The 25,859-nt window shown below is 43.2% G+C and overlaps 1 protein-coding gene across 7 annotated transcripts in view; it reads right to left on the bottom strand.

Annotated features, from left to right (window-relative positions):
- Nucleotides 1-2,972: 2,972 nt before the first annotated feature.
- The window catches only part of ADAMTS9 (ADAM metallopeptidase with thrombospondin type 1 motif 9), a 130,118-nt gene continuing 107,231 nt past the window's right edge, over nt 2,973-25,859 (bottom strand). For 4 of the 7 annotated variants that reach the window (XM_033141296.1, XM_033141299.1, XM_033141300.1 and 1 more), the window contains 11 exons: nt 22,757-22,930; nt 16,018-16,188; nt 13,389-13,583; nt 11,682-11,814; nt 11,045-11,139; nt 10,383-10,477; nt 10,148-10,281; nt 8,986-9,077; nt 7,406-7,510; nt 4,758-4,852; nt 2,973-3,266 (listed from right to left, as the gene is read on the bottom strand). In XM_033141296.1, coding sequence (XP_032997187.1) covers nt 4,763-4,852; nt 7,406-7,510; nt 8,986-9,077; nt 10,148-10,281; nt 10,383-10,477; nt 11,045-11,139; nt 11,682-11,814; nt 13,389-13,583; nt 16,018-16,188; nt 22,757-22,930 — 1,284 coding nt within the window. In that variant the 3' untranslated portion in view covers nt 2,973-3,266; nt 4,758-4,762. Of the gene's footprint in view, nt 3,267-4,757; nt 4,853-7,405; nt 7,511-8,985; nt 9,078-10,147; nt 10,306-10,382; nt 10,478-11,044; nt 11,140-11,681; nt 11,815-13,388; nt 13,584-16,017; nt 16,189-22,756; nt 22,931-25,859 lie in introns of those variants that run through there. The other 3 variants (XM_033141301.1, XM_033141302.1, XR_004426037.1) reach the window with 3 other exon arrangements.

Below are 25,859 nucleotides of genomic sequence, written 5' to 3'. Positions count from 1 at the left end.
TATACTCATTAGTGCTGGGTTCTCCTTTTGACAGGGGTGGGGATATGAATCAGTATACAGTGTCATTTGTTCTTGCATGCTGCTAGTGAGGCATGAATAGAGTTTGACAGGAGTCAAGATATTTAAAAACAGTCAAGCATTCTTTTGGTTTCCAAAAGAAACTGGCTAAAACTGGATTTCTGACATGGAAGAGGAAACACACAGTTCACTCTGCATAAAAACATCAAATTTTGTTACCATTAAAAAATTGAATTTCTATGTACACATTTGAAATGTGTTCCAGTTACAGGTAGGTAGCCGTGTTGGTCTTCCATAGTCAAAACAAAAGAACATACCAAGAACAAACTTACCATAGTTGGTCTCTAAGGTACTACTGGAAGGAATTTTTAAATTTTTTATTTTGATTTGAAATGTGTGTTATGTTTTCAGGGAGTACTGGGGTTCTTGATAATCAACATTTTTTTTAGAAGTGCATTCATTTCCCAAACCTTGAAACACCACTAAAAAGAAAACAGGATCCATTTTGGGAACCAATCCCAGGGTTAATTATTCAGCTTCAACTACAATGTGTGGGATTAACCTAACACTGATCCCATGCAGCAACCATTTCAGCTTTTCTGGAACGCTCCCTATGCATTAGGCCTTAGCCTGGACTGGCTGCAGGTTTAGCACTCACCCCTGTAACTGAGGGAGGTAGTTACCCCTGTAACTGAGGGAGGTAGTTACCCCTGTAACTGCAGCCCCTGCTTCCGGTATAAGCTTAACCAAGACAGCAGTTGACTGTGACCTTAAGCCACCTCATCAATTTGGCGGTGGAGGCCTTCTCCTTCTGCTATGATTAGGAAAAGGGACCTTCCATTGTCTGCCAGGGCGTGACACTCCATCAGGGGGAGCAGACCAACTGGCAAACATCTCTACTCTCTTGCTCCATGGGAGCAATATTGGAGGCTTCTGCCAGGCATTGCTATCCTCACCATATCCTCTTGCAGGAGAGTCTTTGGTCTGCTGCAACAGAGATCCTATAGCCTGGCTGGATGGGGGCAGTCAGGCTCCATCTCAGCTGTGTTTCCCCACCCAGCTTCTGCTCTCCCTTGTGCCTGAGTGGATTGGGGTGGCCATCTTTACTGCCACTGCAGAAGGGCATGGGATAGGGGAAAGGACTGAGAAGCTGTAGCCTGTGTCTTTCCAAAGTGTCCCTCGATATGCTACAATTTGAACCCACTGGTTCAGGTCCTACCATCTGGAGGAACAGAATACAAATTTGCTCCATCATCTATGTCACGGTCCTTCAAAAATTCAAAGACTGATCTACTTTCTCCAGGTTCGGCAAAGTTTTCTTTGTGGGAGAAGGTGAGGCCAAGTTGGGGGTGGACATCTCTGCCTTCCCTTTCACCCGCTGACATTTCTCCATCTTCTCTACTCAGCTGATCTACCGCTCCCTTATTCTTCCTATTGCCCCAAACAGAGCAAAAAATAACCCCCTTTAACTATTTTTTACATCTGTCACAAGGTCAAGTTCCTTCTGAGGTTTAAGCCTTCCTGACATGCTCCCTACAAGCTTTGGCTACTTGTTTGTAATCATCTTTGGTGCTGCTGCTTCTTTCCCCATCTGTAGATTTATTTCTTGGTTCTTGTTCAAACTCCTGGAGCCTCAACGGAGCCTGCCTCTCAGTTATGATGCAGGAAGTCAACTGGGGATGAAACTCATCCAGAAGAATGCAAGGTGATCACATCTCAGGCCTGGAAGACAGGGCATTTCCCACTCTTGCATGGCCTCCTCCACTTGAGGAGAGACCTGTTGCTATATCAATGTGTCTACCACAGGATCCCAGGACAAAGGAAGGGCGTACAGACAGTTCACAATGGGGTGCTGGTCACATCCTCTGTTGCCCCATCCAACCTGCAAGTACACCCTAGAATTACACCAGTATTCTCCTGTGGATGCGCAATGCAAGCTTAATAGTGGCAGGCCAATGTTATGGATGCTTTTGAATTATGGTGCTGGAGGAGACTCTTGAGAGTCCCGTGGACTGCAAGAAGATCAAACCTATCCATTCTCAAAGAAATCAGCCCTGAGTACTCACTAGAAGGACAGATCCTGAAGTTGAGGCTCCAGTACTTTGGCCACCTCATGAGAAGAGAAGACTCCCTAGAAAAGACCCTGATGTTGGGAAAGATGGAGGGCACAAGGAGAAGGGGACGACAGAGGATGAGATGGTTGGACAGTGTTCTTGAAGCTACTAACATGAGTTTGGCCAAACTGCGAGAGGCAGTGAAGGATAGGCGTGCCTGGCGTACTCTGGTCCATGGGGTCACGAAGAGTCGGACACGACTGAACGACTGAACAACAACAACAACAACAATGTTATGGATCTTTCCTCTGAGGAAGGAGCTCTTTATGAAGGACTGAGAATACTAGGATTCCCTAGAACAGTTTGTTTTATTAAATGCTGCCTCATACTAAATATTTGAATGCACCCTCAATTTCCCCTAATGTACTTACTTGTTCTCCACAGTTATATAGTATGGTACGGGATTCACCTTTTAAAGCCTACAGGATACTAATAAATATTACCATGTTAGCACCAAACCAGTGGCTGTTAGCACTGGCCAAAAGAGGTCACATGCCATTAAAAAAACCACACCTAAGAAACAATTATTGATAAAACCATTGTGTCATATTGTGTGTTCACTGAGTCCCTGCGTAGCGCTGATTGCCTTGTGAGTTTAAAAAATAATAATCGCAATCATCATTGTATTCTTTTCCTCATAAGGAAAAAATGCCAAAAATACCCCAATGCAAACCGTTTAGCACCTTGCAAATTATCAGTGCAGCCTGTAACAGGAAGAGAAATTACTGATTGAAAGTAAACAAATGAGTACAGTGACAGTAAAAGTATCACTTTTGTCATAATGCTACATATAATGTAGAGTACGTAAAATGCAGTGGTGTGACTGCAAGATTTTTTAAAAAAAAAATTAAAAAAACACACAGGATAAGCAGCCTTAATATAAACATTTTACGTACAAAAATATTAAATCAAAAATAAATAATTCGAGACATAAATATTATACTTTACAACATTAAGAATATACAATATATACACATGCACGCACAGGTACACACACACACACACACACACACACATGGATGTACACACACACACACACACACACACACAGAGGAAGAAGTACAAAAAGGAAGGCAGAGGTATTGCTTCATTGTCCTTCATCTGTCTTGCTTCAGCTCCCGGCATTCAGAAACCCTGGGAATTAAAAGCATAATGGAGAGTTCTCATCTCTACTTTCAGCACCATTAATGCATTTAAAAGAAAAGCACAATCCGGCCCTTCACAAAGGCAGCTATCTGCACAGCAAGGAATATGAACAGGGCTCACTGTTCCCCTCTACTCTTTGTTGTACAGCTGAATCAGGGCCAGATGCTTTTGATTTCCATTCGAACAGTAACGTCCTCAAGAGTAAGCCCTGATGTTACCAAATCACCGTTGTGCCATTTCGCTTGGGCTCTGTAACGCTGATTATGATCCATGGGCTGCACACAAAAATCATAAGAGTTGCAGAGTTGTAAGGGACCCCGAGGGTCACCTAGTCCAACTGCCCCCAGCAATGTGTAATATTCAGGTGACTGGCAGCCATTTCCACAAGCTCGGTGCAAACTTTGGGAGCTGCCAAGATGGCGGGAATGGCTGCAATCTCATGTCTGGTACTACTTCTACCTGGCTGCGTCATGAAGAAGCCCAACGGCTATTGCATGAAAGCAGGGCTGGCGCGTCCATTAAGGCGAACTAGGCAATTGCCTAGGGTGCCAAAATTGAGGGGGCGCTGGCCAGGCTTGGGCGGGGGGGGGGGGACACGGGCTAGCAGCAGCTTCTCTGCTGTAGCGGAGAGGTGCTGCTTGCCCCCTACACCACCCCCCGGTTCCCGCTAAAGCGAGCTTTGGCTACAGCCTCTCCACCACCACCCACCTCCCGCTAAAGCAGGCTTTGGCGGGGGGCGGGTGGCAGGACGGGCGAGCAGCAGCTTCTCTGCTACAGCGGAGAAACTGCTGCTTGCCTCTCCACCACCCCCACCTCCCACTAAAGCAGGCTTTGGCAGGGGGTGGGTGGCGGGGGGCGGCAGAAGGTGGTCTCGCCTAGGGCGCAAGAAACCCTAGCACCGGTCCTGCATGAAAGGAGTTCAGTGGTACTACTTTCTGCACATGCTGAGGGCTAAATTAGCAATGGATACACTGCAATTAAAGCTAAAGCAAGGTCCCAGCATTTGGACAAGGGGAGAAACACAGGGTTGTACCAGCTTTCTTTTCAGTTCCCAGGGTACTCTCAGCCGGGGAGGGATACAAATAAACATTATTATTATTATTATTATTATTATTATTATTATTATTATGCTGTGGTGTTGCTAACCTACTGCATTTCCTCTCTCCAACAATGCAGAGAAAATTGCATTCACCATCCCTCCCATGTGGGCAATGCAGTAGCTGGTGGTGGCTATCCCGCTGTGCTAAGTTCAATTATGTCATTAAGCTAGAATCAGTTGGGATCGTTATACCCAACTGCCTAAAGCTTAGCTGCTCGCTCAATGCACCATAGTTTTGGGCTGTGGGGTTACGATGCAAAGCTTGAACACGTGGAATGAAGTTTCACTTGAAGCAAGTGTTTACCTGATTTGGCGCCAGATTACTACCACTGCTATTCAAATGTGGTGCTTTACAGTAAAATGCACAAACCTGAACTTACCATTGCTACAACACTTGTACGTCGAGGCCAGTTCCTGATGATGGAGTACACTTTCCACAGTAGCCGCCACATTTCCCTATTACTTTGGTACCATCCTGTAGGTAAAATCACAAAGCAGATCTCAGGAGAAAGCAAATGCAATCTTTCGCAACCAAAATCTGCATCAAGTAAGATTAGAGCTGTGACCGTAAAAACGCTAACTGGGAAGCAAGTCCTTTTTAGAGACAATGGAACTTACTTTTGAGTAAGCCTGCGTTAAAAAATAGAAATGCAATTAAAAACTGAAATGTGTGTGAGAAAGGCCGAGGAAGCGAAGGTTGGAACGTGAACATTGTTTTTGCAAGAGAACCATGACAGAAGGCTGGAACAACATGTATGCAGGAGCTATTGCCTATAACTGCTGAGAACAAAGGAAGCTTTGCCTTGTGGTTAAACCAATAGAAGCTAGTAGAAGGAAGCACTGCCATATGTGGTCCTAACTCCCCCTTTGATTTTAAGTGTATAAATGCTTGTGCTATTTTCATACTTGGTGTGCCACCCCTCAATGACTTTTTGCTTAAGGCTGAGTCACACTGGCCTTGCAATGCCTAAACAAACATCCTGCTTGATTGACAACTGGAGTCAGGCTCTAACTGGCTGCCCAAGCTGAACCCACAGGGTATTGGTTACTGATATTTCCCCAACGCATGCACAACATGGGAAATATCTGCTTTTAAAATGTGTATTTACTTTGCAATGAGAAGGGTGGGAAGCAATTACCTGACAACTGAAGACAAAAAGGACATGGAAGAAAAAACCACCAGCCCATCCTAAACTGCTCCCCATGCCAACGTTTTAAAATATTGTGAATATTAATGAAATTCTAATACAGTGGTGCCCCGCTAGACGAATGCCTCGCTAGACGAAAAACTCGCTAGACGAAGGCATTCGTCTAGCGGAAGGCTGCCCCACAAGACGAATTTGTCTATGGGGCTGCCTCGCAAGACGAATTTTTTTTTTCGTCTAGCAAAAACCGCGGTTTGCATTGCCGCTTCGCTAGACGAAAAAATCGCTAGACGAAAATACTTGCAGAACGAATTATTTTCGTCTAGCGGGGCACCACTGTATATACAAAGTAACACAGCCTCTCCCTTCCGCAGTTCAGCGGATACCAAATTCTGGCCAGTGTAATCTATGCTAGCACACATAAAACCACAGCAAAGCCTTCCACACCCCGCTGTGTGGCTCATACCTTATTCTACCTTTGTATGTTTTTACACTCGGAAGCGGCAAAATATATCAAAGATCGACCAAGCTGAATGGACGACTTTCCTAGTCTTTTTGTTGTTGTTAAGCTACGGTGTCTGAAGCTTCTGCGCTTGATACTATTGATCTGTTGACGCTGGTACCACCTCCCAAGAGCATCTTTGCTCTCATATTCTCCTGTCACCTGTGCTTCAAGAGCTGTGCCTCACAGGTGAGCCAGGTAACGTGATGTGCCCTACATCGATTGCCTCTTAGGTTCTGCTTTAATTTGGTCAGTCGGGACTCCCTCGGTCTTTGTGCTCAGCACTCATCTCGGTTGCTTCAGATTTCCCGTCAAAAGGTCCCCCTCTGCACTGTCCCTTTCCAGAGGAGCCTAATGTCTTTTATTTTTCACTTGTCTTGGCTTCTCCATTTTAATTGCGGCAGCTGAGATGGCAAATGGCTCAAACGGGCCAACAGCTCTCTTGGTTCAGATGCCAGCACAGTGCAGCCAGCCACTAACGGCAAGGTAGACACCACACATACATTCTCTGGGCCATTCCATCTTCTGCGGTCTTGCACCCCTGGGACTCTGTATGGAGTCTGCTAGCGTGCGGCAAACCCATTTCAGTCTTGAAAATATCACGCCCAGCATTCACATTAATTGGTTTGACGTGTTCAAAATGGCCCTGGGTATGAGGTACAAAGGCCAGTTTGGTATTCTGGAAAAATGAAGGTCCTTGTTTTGACGAGATGCTGTATGAACTGCCTTGTGGTGACCCAACTTCCTGCTTATCAATAGCATTCACTGGGTGGGTTTGGGGAAGGAGAAACCCTCTCAGTCTACCCTTGGCCAGTGGGCATTGTAAGGACATTTTCTTCCCTTTACAATTATTGCATTTTGTGTGCTGAAAAGTGCCACAGATGTGGCAAACATACTAACACATAACCAATGCTAAATAGAGGCTTTACGGTGCTACTGTTGTACCTGGATCCACAAGGATTGGGGGGGGGGAGGTGAAGAACCGCAGGCACTGGAAAGTAATCTCTTTGGTACTTTATTATGCTCAGTAGCACTGTTAGAGCAGGCTCCCAACTGCATGCTTCCTGAGGACTCAGACAACTAATTAAAGAAGTGTCTGCACCACTGTGCTCAGTGTTTTTAGCTTCACGGTTAAGCAGACCCACTAATTAATTGCAATAATACAGATCAAGTTGAATTTACTCCAGTCTGTGGCTCTAAACCCACCAATTACAGACCATGCTTCACAGTTCTTATGCTTCAAGAGGTTATTTTGAAACCGCCCCCCCCGCACCGCCCCATATGTACAAGGCACAATTTGCAAAGGTACATTGCAATATGATTTGATAGGTTAACAGGTACGATGTCGCAATTAGCTGCAAGTTAAAAGATTTTTCCTTACTGGTGATTTTATAATTTCAGAAACTGCGTAATTCCCTTGGGAAAGCCATTTCGACGTTTGTGTCACGGACAGGCCGGTCCCAGAGAGGTTGATGCTGAAGCGGCCCTTGAAAATGGAAAAGGATATGCATCAAGGACTGAAATGACAGCCACGTAATAAAATTCGCTGAAACGAAGAAAAAGAAAGAAAACCTAATTCTGAACGGTGCTGTTCTCCACTGCCAAAACCCTGCAACCCCGCCCTGCAACAACAAGCCATTGTATCATTATTCTAACAAGATCTCCCCGGCAATGTTTTCAATTGTTCCAAGGCCTCATAGCGATTAGCACATACTGTACAAATCACAGCAGGAGTGAGATTAAGCATTTCTTCCCGTCTGCAGCTTCCTGAGGAAAGGCTGTGTTTGCTGCAGATCGCCAGCTGAGGGCATCCTTGCCCTTTCCCTAGTAATCTCTGCTGCTCACTGGAGAAAGTCAACTTTCCACTTTTGAAGAGGCATCATTTCTCCCCCCCCCCCTACTTTTAAACCTGGATGGGGGAAATTCGATTTAAAAAAAAAATTGTAGCATCTGCCACACTCTTGTTCGCTCACTGGAACGTCAATCGTCCTTGATTCCCCTCCCCACTTTTGCAACAAAAGAAATGGGTCTTTGTGCAGAACTCTTTAGGAAACAATGTAATCACATGTACAACTAAATGGCTTAGGACCACTGTGCTTCAAGGACCGCTTGCTCCCACACAAACCTCCCCAGAGATCTACAAGATCTTCCTCTGTCACCCTTTTCTGAGTTTCACTGGCATCTGAGCTGAGGGCAGGCATAGGGCCAAAGGTAGGGCTTTCTCTGTGGTCAGTCCTTGGAGTTACACCCCATAAAGGTTTACCTAGCAAATGATTTTGATATCTTTTCAGATACCGGTGAAGACCTTATTTGTTTGCTGTTGCTCTACGGGGAGCTGGCTTCAGGCAGCAGACCAACTCTGCGTTACAAAGATGTCCGCAAACGTGACATGACAACGTCAACCCCACCATGAGGGAATCCCTTGCAGACGACAGCAGTGCCTGGAAACAGTCAGGTTGTGTATCCATAGCAGTGACCAAAGGAGGAATGACCACTGGGAGGAGCACAGAAAGAAGAAACGCTATGGTGCATCTGCAACAGCACTACCAGATGCCTTCATCTGTTTCGGCTGCAACAAAACATGTCTCTCCCATATCGCTCTCTATAGTCATAGCAGGTGCTGCAACCTTCCAACGGTCTGACTTTTCCCTCCTTCAGGAGGTGGTTGCCAACAACAGCTCTTTAGGTATGTGTTTTTACACTAGTGGCTCTTTTCTTTCTCATTAATGTTTAATCTCTTTGTCCTTTCTAATGTTCATGTTGTTTGAACAGTAAATTATTGTTCTAATTGTCTGCTGTCCTGACAATCCTTTGTGGTTAAAGGGTGGAACGTGACTATACAAAACCAATGCCTGTCATGCTGACAAAGGGAAGCGCTAGATTTGGAGGGGCAGCAGCTGCAGAGCGCCTGTTCCGATCAAGAGCAATTCATATAATGCTAGAATATTGTTGCGGAGATACCTGTGGGCACTTGGCTGCACTGTAGCAGTCCCCAGCAGTGGCGAAAGGTACAGGTCGTCCATCAAGCGTCTGCGCAAACTGCAAATCGGTTGCTGTGAAAAATATTTGGTAAGAACCAGAGAGACAAAGGGAACGGAACAGCAGGGAAAGGGAAAGGAAAACCAAATGCATTATCTGATCCCCATTTAATATGGCGCACCTGCCTTTACACATTAATCTTGTGAATCCGCTGGGATCCTCCCTAAACAATAAGGTTGGCAATTAAATGCGACACTCGGCGTAACACGTGTGCATGTTAAAATTGTGGAACAAGTCATTTATCTTTAAAGGTGGAGGCATTCTAAATATGCAGGATGACAGTCTTTTAACAATATTTTTTTTAACATAGGGAAAATATGCTCAGGTCCACATGGGCACTGATGGTATATCTGACCACCACCACCTTTAGGGTTATTCCTTTATTATGTTTCGCATCACGTTTGACACCTTAGGATTGTCCTGGGAGTAGAACAGAGGACTTGAATTCAGAAATGCTTCTCGACTTCTTCTGGGAATGGCATGAACAGGCTTTGGATATGGTCCTACCATGTGTGAAGAATCTAATTTCCTTTGGCCTGGCTCAAATTCCACTTCAATCAGTAGGAATTGTGTCCAGTTCCAATTGTGGTAGGAAAAAAAAAGCTACCACATTGCTGCAGTGGAACTTCTATGATTTCCAGAGGGGCTCAAATCTGAAGAGAGCTCTGGGGAGGCTATAGACCTATTACCCTGAGGGTTTATCATGCCACTGGAGAAAAGGCAGGGGAGTCATATATGAAACAAAACTTGCAGGGCAAACCTTTATGATTTAAATTCTGCTTCTGAGTTCAGGAGGAGGGGGGGAGGAGGAGAAGAAGGAAACAACCTGAATGTGCAACAAAGTGAACAAATTCAGACTAAAAGGGAGAGTTGTTCTTTCTTGCTTCAAGTGAACTGAAGAGAAATCCATTTTTGGTGGTTTTAAACTACATGACCATTCAGGTACAAAGTACTGTAGTATAAAATGTTAACCCAGGAATTGTAAGGACATTACCCTACCTTTAAACTGAAAATTGTGCACACGTGCATACACACACACACGCACCACAGAGCATTCTGAGGGTAAAGCCCTATTGTTACTCACTTATTATTTGCATAGTGTTCAGGTCCAGCCTAACTTTGCTGAAGGCGGAAAACCCAGCTGCTGTGTAATCTTTCCTACACTGGCAGTCTTCTCTTCTGCTTCCGTTATATGGACATTCGGTCGGGTTATGTAATCTGAATCAAAAGAAAAGCCCTTTTCTACTCATGACAAGAAACATAACACCAGGAAGAGAAAACAAAGCATTGCCAAATGCAGAGTGCCTTGATGCTCTTACCTGTAGCTGTATACTTCTGAGAAGTTCTCCGCTTCGCCATTTGCCAGAGTCACATATTCTTTTGGTCTGTCAGATTCCATGCCAGTACAATAAATCTGAGAGAAACAGGCCTTCATCATTAATCAAACATCTAATGCTAGGTGTTTAAATGAATGACTAGACTAGAGAATCAAAGGATGGAAAACACACAGGTAGAAGTCACAAGAGAAGTGAAATGAATTATTGGTTTTTCTTAAATATATATATATATATATATATATATATATATATATATATATATATATATATATATATATATTGCAAAATGCAAATTGGCCTCGACATGCATGCACATAATTAAAATTCAAAGGATTAATAACACATGCAAACACACTCACATGGACACAAAGGGTGTCCACAAAGGGTGCCCATCTCCCCTTTAAAATCAAGAGGTTGAAAGAACTGGACAAACCAGGGAGTTCTATTGACCATGATGCTAAACGTGGAATGCAATATTTCCAAAGGAGGGATTATAACATTATAAGCAACAAAGTTTTAGTTCTTCTAGAAATGTACCATGAATAGGCATTCTCCAAAGTTATCTGATCTCTGAGATCTCATGCAGCCCTGGAAATTCAATGAAATGCACACACAGAAACGATGCAGAAGTGGCCGAACCATACCTTTAGGAGCTTTCCTTTAACTTGAAGGTAATATTCTCCATCTTCAGTGGTGATTTTGAGCCTTTTTACTTCTTTGCAGCTTGTTGGTAATTCACCTAAATTAAAGAATTGTTAGTAAAAAATAATAATACAAAATTTCAGAATGCAAGCTCTAAACAGCTGATTTTTCGATTGACTTGCCTAAGATCCAGGACAAAGTGCTGCCTTTCGGAAATTCCCCCGGTAATGTCCGAAAAAATCTCAACATAAGCAGCCCTAATCTCTATCTATCTATCTATGAGACAAACACCAGTAATACTGCTCCCATTTCCTTTCGACAGTGGCCTGGTAATTTTTAAAAGGTGGCGTTTACTTATTGGAAGGCTATGTGCTCCTATTGCCAGCTGATGGCAACTCCCCTAACTGAAGAACAGAACAACACACACACACACACACACACACACACACACACACACAAAACCCAGCAGCAGCATCTAATGGTTGGCTACCCACCTGTGTAAAGCTTCATGACATCAATTCAGTGCGGACAGGAATACAGAACTATAGGCGCTTGACTGGTGCTAGGGATGGTTATAGCATTAAAGGGAAAGTTCAGGTTCTTTTTATAAAAAAAAAACAATTTGCAAAAGGCCCTTACAGTCATGAATATTGTGGCATGTCCTCCTTTCTTCAGGTTTCAGTTCGTCAAGACACAAGGGGCTCACTTGGTCATTGTTCGTGAGGCACTGAACTGACCGGTGCATTACTCCATTTCCACAACTCACCGAACACTGGAAAGCAAAGGAAGTAAGTTCAGTTCAACTGCTGAAAACACCTGAAAGTAAGTAAGACCTCAAGCAGCCTCTGTTCTGACTCCCAGGTTATGGGTGCAAGGAGACCAGAGGTCTGGCAATGCTATTTTGCTCTAGTGGAAATATACCAGTACTTTATTCTGAAGCTCACGATTCCTGCATCTTAAGGCAATAATAATCACTGCAAGGAAAGAACTACGGTCCACTATTCCACTTGTTCAGTACAATGGATTAACTCCCCTCCCCTGGCCATCAGCAAAAATGTACAATAAAAGGCCACGCACAATGCAATTTCTGAAGCTAGGTGAACATCTATCTTAGAAATATGAAACTCACTCACTCTGTCGGAAACGCTTCTGTCTAAAGTCATATGGGCTGGATTTTATTTTTGTATTGAATCATACAAACGGTTGGTCACAGTCAGATTAGATCCTTCTGAACTCCAAACAAATGCCAGAAGCTCTCTGATTGTGAAGGGTTTGTGTTAAAAGGAAAGATTTGTATGTGATCCTGTAAGTGGATTTTCCAGTAGCAAAATTCCATAGTTCCTAGCCACACTAGGGCCACACAACAATGCATTTGGGTCTGAGAACGTTTTAATTAACAGTAGTTAATTTAATGGTGCCCTGCCAGCCTCCTCTCTTTAATCCAGCCAATGGGCCTTATTTGGCCTGTGAGGCTGTTTTATCCAAGCCATGCCCAGCCACATACTTCAAGTGTGGGACCTGAATGCGAAGGAAGTGGGGGCCTTAAAAAAAGCTTATGGCACCAAATGCAAGACAATCAGAGCAAATGAGTGAAGCCAATCCCTGCTAAAAGTGGGGCTTGAAGTCAGTGCTGCTCTGGGGTGACTTCAAGTGCTGTTAGGATTGGCTACACTACAGTTTCCAGTCAACTATCAGCTCGAACCACACCATATCAGAAAAATGGGTTTCCCACCACTAAATGATGAACATTCATGGTGATGCCAGGTGTTTTACAGGTGAGCAGTCCTGCCCACCTATCACAGTCACCCATCAGAGCTTGCGGTCTATCTTGATGGAATGGAAAAAAAAATCGTGCCCGATTTAGCCCCATAGCTGCCAAAGGATTGCACTGGTTCTCCTTGAGGATGGGGATTATTGGCAAAGAGAGAACACCTATGTGATGGAAGGAGAATCTCTCTGTAGCTACACTCAAACCCAGAGCACATTCTCTGTGTTGGCTGCTACTTCCTGTTCATAGCATCTGGTTGTCCAACTTACAGCTCATCAGCAAAAATTTCAATTTTGTTAAGCCACCCAATCAATGCAGGCTGAGCAGGGGATGAAAAATCATGGATTTCCCCCACCCCTCCTTTCAAGTCAGGGAAAAATGAGTAAATTCAGATGTGAAAGACTGTGGCAGATTAATGTGAGTTCCCCAAAACTCATTTCCTATTGGTTCTTCGATGTACCTTTCCTTTAAGACAGATAATATTCCCCACCCCCTATATTTTACTGTTCTTAGAGCAGAGTGGGCTACACATTATTATTAAACAACAAATAAAAAAAAGAGTAAGATTAGAAACATACACTTCCCCAATTTCCAACTCTCCATGATGCCAAAACTGGGCACTCGCCTAGATAGCATGACTGCACATTTGGTGGCTGTGTTCCTGGACAGTTGACTGTGTTCTGATAACCATACTCATAATGATCCTTCCCTGTGTAAATTTCACTGCAGGAAACCAGCCTTTGCTTGTAGCCTTTGCCACATGTCACGGAGCACTAGGGGAAGAAAGAAAATCAATTTGTTTTGGTAACATTAGGGACGCTCAAAGTAAGCTTTTGACAAAAGAATGACCTACCCCTTGGTCTTTTACTTACCAAGCACGGGTGGGATCTCGTGCTTCCCATTATACCCTTCCTGCCCCTAACCACTCCTGCCTCTGATATTTAAGGTCTCTACCTTACACCCTAGTCAGCACCTCCACTTAATCTGTGAGCAGGCACCTAAAATGAGATAGTAAAGGATCGGAAACAGATTGTCCTCTATTCCCAAGGAAGTTTCAGGGGAGAAGGCACTGCCACCAAATTTGCTATTCCCTTCTTATTCCCAGGCAAGATTCCTAGTATTCTGTCTCTGTGACACAGTCTGAAAATTCAGTCTGCCAAAGAGATGAAAAGGAATAAAGCTGCCCCCACATGCAACTTCCTCCCTGCACTGCCCAAATGACGTTATTGTCATCTAAATGCCAGCCCTTTTCAAACATTTAGTCTAGATTTCCTCTTGCTGCAGAATAATAATAATAATATATTATTAGATAAAAATAACACTGCTGGTGTGGCGGATTGTTAGCACAATGTTTCAGTGAGTGGTTTGCAACAAGTAGGATTACATTTTGATGTGTGGTCTCTATCACCACATTCCTTCTTCTGTTTGCTCCCCACATGAGCACAGCGTAGCACAACCCACTTTAAGGGAACTATTCCATCAAAATATGAACAAATGTGGGGAATTCCCTTGCAGACAACCATTGCAGCATACACATAAAGACTTAAAACAAATTAATACAGAGACTCTGCAGAAGAGTTTTTTATCGGAATTTCAGTATAATTTGCTGTTATAATCTACCAATGCACACACAATCACATTGTTTTTACATGGTACGGGGGGAATAAACTATTATGTGCTGCCATCAAAGAGAGTGCATTTCCCAACACTCCTGTGGTGAGGAATATATAACAAGTTACTGCTGGATCAAATATCCTGCGGTTTCCCTGTAGCGTAATATCAGGGAGTCTATGGGCCACACAATGTAATCTGCAAATAATCCTACACAGGAAATGTTTCCACGGGACGTCAAACAAGGTGGTTGCAAAAGAAGCAGATGAAGATTTGCCTGCAATGTTTTTTTTATTATTATTTGCCTGCAATGTTAAAAAAAAAGAACAGAAGTTCTTTGCCTTTACACAACCCCCCTTCAGCCTCAGTGCCTAGGAAGAGCTTGAATCATATCTTTGAAGAAGAGTTTCATATATAGATGGCAAGGCCTCATGAACCTAACTGAAGCATGACTGTGTTTGCAGGACTGGAACTATGTCAATTTAAAGAAAGAATATGCTATGGATATTTGCTTTGCGGCCATTTGGGAACAGCACCATTTCTGGTAAAGGGCCACAAAACAAAATGGATGCACCTCCAGTGGTGAAGGCACAATCTCTGTTGACTACCCAATCCTTTCCCCTTACTCTTTATCAACTCCTGTAGCTCATCCTGTCATCTCCTCCATTTATTCATTCTCTTTTATCACTCCATTCCCTGCCCACCCAGAATCTGAAACTATAGAGTAATTAGGGAGTATTATGCAAAATCCACCTCTGGATAAATTATTAATTTATTATGACAGCATCATTAGATTAGTAGTACAGAAATATAGCCAGGTCTCTCTTCTACCCATTTAAGGAACGTACCAAGAATCATCACCTCCCCCAATAATTTAGATTTGGGATATAGGTGAGCCCAAAGAAATGTGGAATTGGGGGGGGGGGCTCAGCTTAGCTCCTTCTTGCACCAGACATCCACATGCATTTTCTTTTCATGCTTCAACTCCATTCTACTCTAAAAAAATTCCATTTTCTGCTAGGTGAGCAATAGCACTGCCAATTCTCGATGGGGTGTGAAACGCTTCTTCATATGATGCAGAAGGAACAGGCCAGGATCCGTCTGTTTCCTTCTGTGCTGAGCTTGGGCAAACATGGGAAGCAGCTGATTTCTCTTGACAGGTGTGCTCAGTGTTTTGGGGGCAGAAGTGCCAGCCCAGATTTGCTCAAGAAGTAGAAATCTGATCTTCGTATTTACGAGAACAAATTGTTATTTTCAAAGTTGTCAGGTAATTCCTTAACCTTCTCCCTCCCAGCCTAATTTCCTTTTTGTTTTCTCAACAACTGGACCAACAGTGGGCACCTCTACGGGATATAAAATATAGGGACCGAATAGTAACCTCTCCTGCTACCATTCCCCATCCTGACCCACTTTTTGATAAACAAATCAACCAACGTAAAGTGATATTTTGCAGAACACCACCGATCAGCTCTTGGAGAAAATCAAGGAGCATTATAATATATGATTTACATATATTATTCTTGGCATTCTGGGTGGATGCAATTAATCAGAGCACAATAGCAGAGGCTGCCTCTTTTTGCCTTCATGCAGACTTACCTCTGACCAGTCCCCTGTAATCCAAATGTATTCGCACGGTGCCAGGTTGCAGGCCTCAATATCAGGCGGCCTCTTGCTTGAATCGCAGTGAAGGCTGTCGGCCTTTTGCATAACTTGATCCACACAGGTCACCTTGCGATATCTGGACCCTTCGCCACATGTTTTGCTGCACTGTTGAAAGATGAGATCGGAAAGAGAGGTTGGTGACCATGTGGCAGAACTGATGCAGTGAGGGAGAAATATGGTGGATGGCAGGACTGGTGTTGGCTGTTAAGGGAGATGTCCTCTCATTGCTTTTTGAAGTTTTGAAAAAGCTTCAGCTGCTTCCCACTTACTTCCTTCTGTGCTGGATCTAGGATGCAGGCACTAGTGGTACATGCCATGGGGTGGAACTGGGAAGCCGCCCTCTTGACAATGGCTCCACTTTGCACCACCACATGCCCCATGACTGGGGCTTCGAGTGGAACCTATCTGAGTGACAGCCAAAAGGAGCGAAGCCTAATTCGAAGCATACAGTTACCCAATTAATAGGAATAAGCTGGTAAGTCTACTATATGACTTTACACCAACACATGGTCCCGTGTCACTCCTCCTTCTGCCAGCCTCTATAGCTGTCAAGTTTAGATAGATATATTAGAACAGGGGTTAGCAAACTTTTTCAGCAGGCGGCCGGTCCACTGTCCCTCAGACCTTGTGTGGGGCCGGACTATATTTTGAAAAAAAATATGAACGAATTCCTATGTCCCACAAATAACCCAGAGATGCATTTTAAATAAAAGCACACATTCTACTCATGTAAAACCACCAGGCAGACCCCACAAATAACCCAGAGATGCATTTTAAATAAAAGCACACATTCTACTCATGTAAAAACACGCTGATTCCCGGACCGTCTGCGGGCCGCATTTAGAAGGTGATTGGGCCGCATCCGGCCCCCAGGCCTTAGTTTGGGGACCCCTGTATTAGAACCATGGTGGCAGAGACAAAATAAAGTTCTGTAGACCAAGGAGGCGGAAGCAGCCCTTGGAAAGAAAAACATTGCCTGTGATATATGGTGTGTTTCTTACTTGAGAAGGTCCTTCTGAGCAAGCAGTGGGGAAGAAAATGGGTTTGTGTTTCACGGTATGCCGTAACTTCATTCGTTTATTTAATTAATCAAAATGTGTAACCCGTCGTTCAGCCTACGAGGTATTTTTTTGACGTTGGAAAAAAATACCCCACGATTTAAAACGCAATGAAACAAAGCAAATGTAACCATAAAGCACAGCAAATGAAAAATACAGCCAACGAAGGAAGAACAAGCAAGAACCACAGTCTGCACTGGAAAAAGTGACGGTGAAGTGCATTGCATCTGAATGCTACCGATGAGCCAGACGGCTTCATACATACCTCAAGGTTGCTAAGAGAATTTAGGCAGGGCAAATGGCTCCACACCACAACTTTAAGGTAGTAAGAACTAGGCCGTAGGTGGGCAAAGGCCAGAATTTGCACTTTGAATTAGGCCCAAAGACAACCTGACAGCCAGCACAACTTTTTCAGCACTGGCAAGATGTTGTCCCTATAGGAACTCCCTGTTTGCCACCAGGTTACACGTTTTACCCCAGCTGAAGGTTTCAGACCATCTTCAAGGGCTGCTCCACGTAGAACGTTATTGCAAACAATTAAATAACAGTACAATAAGCTCACTGGAACTCGCATGAGAATTGTAAACAGGACCACGGAAAACTGAACCAGTCAGGGACAGAGGTTCAAACGCAGGCCTTAATGAGGTTGTAACCTTGTTTCCAACAGGCTTTTCGTGTCAGTCTGGATTTACTACCAGATGGCTTAATTCAGCCTGCACCTCATCCCTCAATAAATAACATGAAAACTAGTTCTATGGCAGACAAGGTGCCTTTTTTGGCAGTTTATCAGTATGAAAAAGAGGGGGGTTGCGGGTTGGAAGTGGTGCAGGACTGCTGGAAAAAAGATAACTGAAGGACCAAGTGTTTAATGTGTGCAAGATCTGGACTGTCATTCATGATTTCTTATGAGGAAGATGTCAGGGATTTAAAGGTTGGTGGGTTTGTTTTTTTAAAGCATTCCTTGAAGTCTGTTCTGTCACATGGTAGAGATTTACAGAGCACACACACACACACACACACACACACACACAAAACCAGCACACGGGGAGCCTGGAAAGCGTTAGAAAACCAGCATGACCCATCAAACATTCACCTCCCACAAAAAGGGCCGGCAGTGTGAGTGGGGGAGGGGTCCCTAATGCTTTCCAGTTGTGTAGAAGTTATAACAAAATTTGCGAGAAACAGACAGAGGGAGAGAGAAAGAAGAGAGTGAGGGACTGGGGAGAGAAAGGAGCAGTTGCTTTGGGAACAAAGTTACTCCGATTTGGGTAAGTTCTGCCAATGCATGCTCTTTGGTGATCTTTAAATGTGCTACTTGGATCTGTTTCAATGTGTTCTGTTCACACTGTGCTTCCTACAATCTTCCACACAATCTTTCTACAAGCAGTTCTGCAGGAGACAACAGTCCAAGGCTGAGTCCTCCTTTGTTTCTTGCTTACAAAAAGAACTAGGCTGTGAGCTATTGTAGTGCAGCTCAAGCCACAAATTTTTTACACCACTTGAAGTAAGTGTTTCCTTGGAGCTTCTATTGATCCTCACTTGTCACTGCTTGGGATTGGAGTATCTCTGGACCTTAATACAGCAGCACAATGTCAGAATGTGAATCTTTTCTATGTATAAAAACCATCCCCGGGGCCCACAATTGACGTGGGAGTGAGCTGAGGGTAAGAAACTCTGCCATGTATGCTGTTAATGCAACATATTGTGGGAATTCGAGGACAAGCAAATCTGAAGGAGGGAGCTGTTGACTTCACCTTGAACATTCTCTCTGAGGAAAGTTTGTTCCTTCAGAATCCGAAGAACTGGGAATTGCTTTTTATTCTTCCTTCCTGTCCCAAGTAAAAGGGGAGGATGAAAGTGTTTTATGCAACTGTGAATGTGCTAGAAGGAAAGATATACTAAACATGGAATTCAACAACCTGAGCAGACCATGCCAGTTACCAGTTAATGCAAAAGTGCCCGCATGGTGCTAACATTTTACACACACACACACACACACACACACACACACACACACACAATATATGCGTGAGAGTATGTTAGGCAAACAATGCTTCAGACTCAGTTACAACTTTATTTTGTGTCTGCGTTCAAGTATGTATTACAAATGTATACTTTTCATCTGTTAAGAGCTACATACCATTTGAAACAAATACCACTACACACCCACAATGTATCCTCTCTCACACACTGTCTCCTCTCCTTTTCAGGTTGTTTGAAAATATAGTGGAGTAAATATAGTGGAGTAAATAGAGCATATTTAGCGCTCATTTATGTGGGTTGTTGTTGTTTTTTGCAAACAGGTGTCTTTCTGGACCAAGTAAAAGGGAAATAAGCACTAAATTTGTGCCACATTCTGCTGTATTTCTGGAAGTGGCTTTTATGTCATATGAAAGCTGGACAATAATGCAGAAAATTAGGGAATCTTTGGGGAAACAGAAGAAACTGTCGTGTGAATGTAGCCCAAGTTCCAGCAAACCCTGGATTCAAAAGGGCCAGCCTGTCATGAACGATTTGGGGATCTAAGTAGTCATTTCTAGACCCGGCTGACTGCCCAGAACCATGCCTCCAGTCACCCAGTGCTATACACACTCAAAGAGAGTGACCATTTCTAGATTCTGCCAAGACATATCCAGATGTATCCTAGGTTTAGCATATATCTGAAATATATACACTATTGCCTTTTCCTAATATGTTGTTCTCCAGATGTTTTAGATTTCAATTCCTCTCAGATCCAGCCAGTGTGCCCCCTGGCCAGTGCCGATGGGAGTTGTGGTCCAAAATATCTGGCATTACAATAGCTATTCACTACCAATGGGGACAGTATTGAAATCTGTTTATAGAATGGCAAAATTAAAAACGAAGTAATAATTGCATTCAAAGGAAGGTGATCTTACACTTTAAATTATTTAAAGAGTTGCCTTTTTTTAATAGAACAAACTTGCTTTCTTCAGTTATCCTGTATCAGCTCAGTAGATTATACTGATGAAAAGAACAACAACCCTGGTAATCATATGCCATGCATAGTGGTAATTAAATCTGCTTATGCCGTCCACTTCTTCTGTGGGATAGATCAAACACTTCTCATTTAAAAAGCTCTGCCTTTTACCTTCTGAAAATTAAGCTTCCCGCTTTAATTAACAAACCAAGTCACCAGCATTAATAGGTTTTTGAACATGTCCTGGTGTTTCCTTAAGAACTTAATGCTTAGCGTCTGCTTGAACTAACATTCCGATGATCAGGCCGACTCTTGCCCACAAGCAGCATGTCTACTCTATGCCTGCTTGCCAAATGAAAATCGCTAATGCAGGATTTAGCTAGCACAGCAGAACCAATGAACTTTCTTACTGCATGCACACTAGGTTCAACAGGTGTGTGTGTGTCAGTGCTTCTGTAATAAATCTGCCACATGTGTTCCTACTGGCTCATGCTGTAGCACTGAACACTTGGTAAGCATTAAAAAGGGGGTATTTTCCAAAGCGTATCTCCAGACTTGGTCATGTAGAAAGCATAAACAAGGTTTCCAGAGAATGGAGAAAGCCACCACACTGGTGTGGGAAACATGGAGGGAGATCTTATTATACATACAGTTGGTGGCTAATCTGTTCAGTGCTACTTTTCAGTGTCTTTTTGGACCCCACTTGTTCTTTGGGGGTCTCAGAGGTCCCCCCTTCCACTCAAGGATTCAACCTTTGCAATGACCTGATACACGAAGCACGGTGACCGTGTGTTTTTAACCTGCCAACTGTCCCATCATCTCTCTGTGCCATCTAACCCCCCACAAAGAGAAATGTGATGGCAAGGAGTATCAGGAACACCTTAGCTCTGATTCAATGTTAGCATAGTCCCACCACATTATAGTCTACTTACATCTGGAAACAATTAAATCACTTAGAAGAATATGGAACATATTGGCTAATAAAAACTAATTTGATCCACTTTCACATGCCTAAATTACTCTGTGGGGAAACTGCACACTAAGAATTGCAAAAATAGATGGTGACATGGGAAAACTGGATGGAAGCAAGTGTACTGACATTGGACCAACTGATACAGATAGGGAAGATGAATTTTATACTTTTGATGTTTTAAGACAAAAATATCACCTATCAGATGCACCCCAATGGAAATATCTTCAATTACAACATCTCCTAACAAGTGTGTTTGGGCAGTCAGCCCTTTCAGCTTCCGAGATACCTGAGATTTTGGAGCAACTGGACAACTCATTCAAAAATTTTAAAAAGCCAGCAATTATTTTTTTATAAATATCTATTAACAATACACAAGTTCAATATGCAGACTATAAGAGATGACTGGAATAAAGAATTGGACCTTAGGCCTACATTATTACCCAGCCAGTGGGAAAATGTATTCAATACCTAAGGTGTCATTAGATTTAAAATTAAGATTAATACAACAGAAAACAATATTTTAGAGTTTATTGGACTCCTGTACAAAAAAGGGTTAGCTAAGATGGCTCAGTGTTGGAGATGTGGTAAGGACAATGCCTCTCTGAAACACATGATTGTACAGTATTCTTTACTTAACAAGTTTGGGGAGAATGTGCTGGACTGTGTAACTATGACTAGGCAGAGAAAGTTAAATCTTTCAGAGGAGAATATTTTTGTGGAAATTATCAATGGCACAACGGAAATGGATTTTCTGTGCTCCAGTGGTGGCCAAGAGATTGATGATGATAATGATGATGATAATAATACTTTATTTGTACCCCGCCCATCTGGCTGGGTCTCCCCAGCCACTCTGGGCAGCCTCCGTACTGGGAGCCAATGTAGCTCTCTCAGAACCGGTGTTATATGGTCCCGGCGGCCACTCCCAGTCACCAGTCTAGCTGCCGCATTCTGGATTAATTGCAGTTTCCGGGTCACCTTCAAAGGTAGAGCGCATTGCAGTAGTCCAAGCGGGAGATAACTAGAGCATGCACCACTCTGGCGAGACAGTCTGTGGGCAGGTAGGGTCTCAGCCTGCGTACCAGATGGAGCTGGTAGACAGCCGCCCTGGACACAGAATTGACCTGTGCCTCCATGGACAGCTGTGAGTCCAAAATGACTCCCAGGCTGCGTAACTGGTCCTTCAGGGGCACGGTTACCCCATTCAGGACCAGGGAATCCCCCACACCCGCTCGCACCCTGTCCCCCGAAAACAGTACTTCTATCTTTTCAGGATTGATATTGAGGAATTGGAAAAATAAAGATAAGACACCCTTCAGTCAATGCACTGACAATATGATATCACTGACAATTTATGAACGGAGCGCTTACAGGCACAGACTCTGTATGAATAAATACGATAACATCTGGAATGAGTCTATACAAAATGTAGTAGGCTATTAGCGTTTACATAAACACTAGGGCAATAACACCATACCAATTTGTACAAGAATATATGGGAATATAGTATATTGCTCCCCCCCCCATATTTTCGCTTTTATATGTACTGTATCTTTGCTGTTGTTGTTTTTCTCCCTCTTACTTTTCCTTCTTCTTTTTTTCTGTATCACTTTATTTCTTTTAACTGAAATCACCTTAATAATATATAAATATTAAAGGCAAAATGTGCTGAAATATATTTTTTAAATAAATAAATAGTCTACTTACATCTTGCCAATCCTCTGTTTTCCAGCTGTAAGAGGCACATTCCACCATCTGGCATTCTTGTTCAGAAGCTGGCCTGCTGGACTGACTGCATTCGGCGTCACTAGTTGTTTTGTGAGCACCAAGGTGGCAGACAACCCTTCTCTGCTGAACTCCTCTCCCACAGGACACTGAGCACTGAAGAGGCGCAAAAAGTAAGGCTCAAAAGGTTTGCCTATTTTCACCCTCAGTCTCTCTTCAACACTGAAAGTTTTTAGTTCAGATTTTTTTAAAAAAAATAGTTGTGAGGTCTCCTCCAGGCAACCTGTTCATTGAGCGTTCACTCTGATCTGTTTTCACAAGTTTGTGAGAACGTTACACAACCCCTGCTCTTTATTGAGCTTTTATTATGATTTGCTTGTGTGGAGGTTATATGATCAGTGCCGGATTTACGTATAAGCTAAACGAGCTATAGCTTAGGGCCCCACTCTCTTGGGGGCCCCCAAATAATTTAAAGGGGGAAAAAACCCTGCATGTACATTTCTAAAATATAAGGGGGGAAAACAAATAAAATAAATCCTACATGCAGCAACAGTGTTTTGTGTTGTGTAGGCTCCTATGATGTAAGTAATGGACCCTGCCTGCTAGCCTGCTCCCTGAAATATCACTAGTTTGCTCATTTCTATATATAGGGTGCCTACATTCTGCATGGACTGGTTGCAGGGCAACATGTGCAAGTGGCTTTAGATACCTATTGGGTCCATAAATTACCATATACTGTAGTATATATTCAACACAAAAAACAGCGACAATTTGTTGTTGACATATAAAGGGCCCCATTACCTTCAGTAGCTTAGGGCCTCATCAAACCTTAATCCGGCCCTGCATATGATATTGCATAATGCAAGTGTTACCCCACACTTTCCATTGCATTTCCCCCCAGTGCTTTCCTTGTCACAAGGCCTTTAAAAAAGAAGAAAAAAAAGAAGCATGTTTGTTGCACCAGAGTGCCAGTCACACTTTGACTGACCAGACAATCTCACCAGCAAAACAGCAACAGTCTGGAAGTGGCCTGAATCCTAAGAAAGATAGTTCCCATTGCTGTTTTGTAGGAAATGCTGAAATGCTACATGCCAGTGATTTTCAGCAGGACTAGACCAAGACCCTTGTGGACCTGAGTGGCACCTCACTTCCACAAATGCAGTATTTATTTAAAAATGTTTTCATGCTATCTTTAAAGATATAAACTATCTCAGGGCAGTGTATATTATGCTGTGTTGATAATTTATATGACTGGAGCAATCTCAGTTGTTTCACCCCTTTTCCATTAGGGTAACACACTCAAAATCAGTGTGAATTACTTTCTACAGAACAGGGTAATAGCACATAAACAAGATCACTTTTCCAACTCACCCACTAAAAGAAGAATCAAAACAAAATAAAAAATTCTTTCCAGTAGCACCTTAGAGACCAACTAAGTTTGTTCTTGGTATGAGCTTTCGTGTGCATGCACACTTCTTCAGATTACACTCAGGAAGTGTGCATGCACACGAAAGCTCATACCAAGAACAAACTTAGTTGGTCTCTAAGGTGCTACTGGAAATAATTTTTTATTTTGTTTTGACTATGGCAGACCAACACGGCTACCCAGCTGTAACTAAAAGAAGAATATAACTGACAATAAAGCTACTGTTTAGTGCTGTCGAGAATCTGTTGACTGAGGCAGCCACCTCAATTCTGTATCACATTAGGGCCAGCCAAGCTTCTAAGCCACCGAATTCATCTTTTTTTTTTTTTGTAGGGAAACATGTTGTTGGGCCACAGGCCTTACAAAAACAAGAAGAAACATTTCCAGCTATGGGATGCTAGCAGAATTACTCAGTGCACAGCTACATGTACAGAACTCCTTGTGCAAATGTTTTTCTCCTTCCACTGTGTGATGTAAATGACAGATCACAGCCACATGGAGAAGACCTGTGTGAAATTATCAACTTATTGAATGTCACAACTGGTTCCAACAGCTCCATAGAAAAATGAAGAATGGAGCTGATCTAAAAAATTGCAAGAGTGGCAAAAGGCGGCACTTGCAGATAAACAAAGCAGAGAGGCAGAAAGGTCGCCATTGTTGAAAACTATGGAGTAACAGGATCATTATCAGATTGCTGGATATGTCCCTCTTCCCACATCATGCTACAAGCTTCTCCACAGCTACTAAAGCAGACAAGTGTATGTCTAATTCCATAGCTAACTTTCCACTTTATTTCTCTCTCCCCCCCATCCTAATTTACTATTGCTTTTGGAATTATTTTAACATATTCAGTCTAAAGCTAATCCTAATGAAGGTTAGGAAAAATAGTTTCATTTGTCTTTGTTTTTAGAAGATTCATTAGAATAATATAAAAGTAAGCAATAATAAAGTAAGCTCACTAGAAGGACAGATCCTGAAGTTGAGGCTCCAGTACTTTGGCCACCTCATGAGAAGAGAAGACTCCCTAGAAAAGACCCTGATGTTGGGAAAGATGGAGGGCACAAGGAGAAGGGGACGACAGAGGATGAGATGGTTGGACAGTGTTCTCGAAGCTACTAACATGAGTTTGGCCAAACTGCGAGAGGCAGTGAATGATAGGCGTGCCTGGCGTGCTCTGGTCCATGGGGTCACGAAGAGCCGGACACGACTGAACAACAAGCAATAATAATGTCTGGAGTACGTGAACAATCTTATATTTGTGAATCAGTCTCACTGAGATCACTTATTCACAGGGAATGTGTTACCGATGACATACTGATAGTACTCCAGTCCAATCCTAGGCATTGCTTACACGGAAGTCCCACAACTCAACTGGACTTTCTTCCTGGCAAGTATACATGGAATTGCTGCCTGAATATGGCAAATGGATGAGATATTATTGCCAATTAAAGGTAAAGGTAAAGGACCCCTGGCAGTTAAGTCCAGTCGCAAACGACTCTGGGGTTGCGGCACTCATCTCGCTTTACAGGCCAAGGGAGCTGACGTTTGTCTGCAGAGTTTTTCTGGGTCATGTGGCCAGCATGGCTAAGCTGCTTCTGGCGAAACCAGAGCAGCACACGGAAACACCGTTTACCTTCCCGCCGGAGCGGTACCTATTTA

Source organism: Lacerta agilis, chromosome 2 (assembly GCF_009819535.1).
Source record: "Lacerta agilis isolate rLacAgi1 chromosome 2, rLacAgi1.pri, whole genome shotgun sequence".
NCBI lineage: Eukaryota > Metazoa > Chordata > Lepidosauria > Squamata > Lacertidae > Lacerta > Lacerta agilis.
Note: the sequence above shows the minus strand (reverse complement) of the source record. Positions and strands in the feature narration are given on the sequence as shown.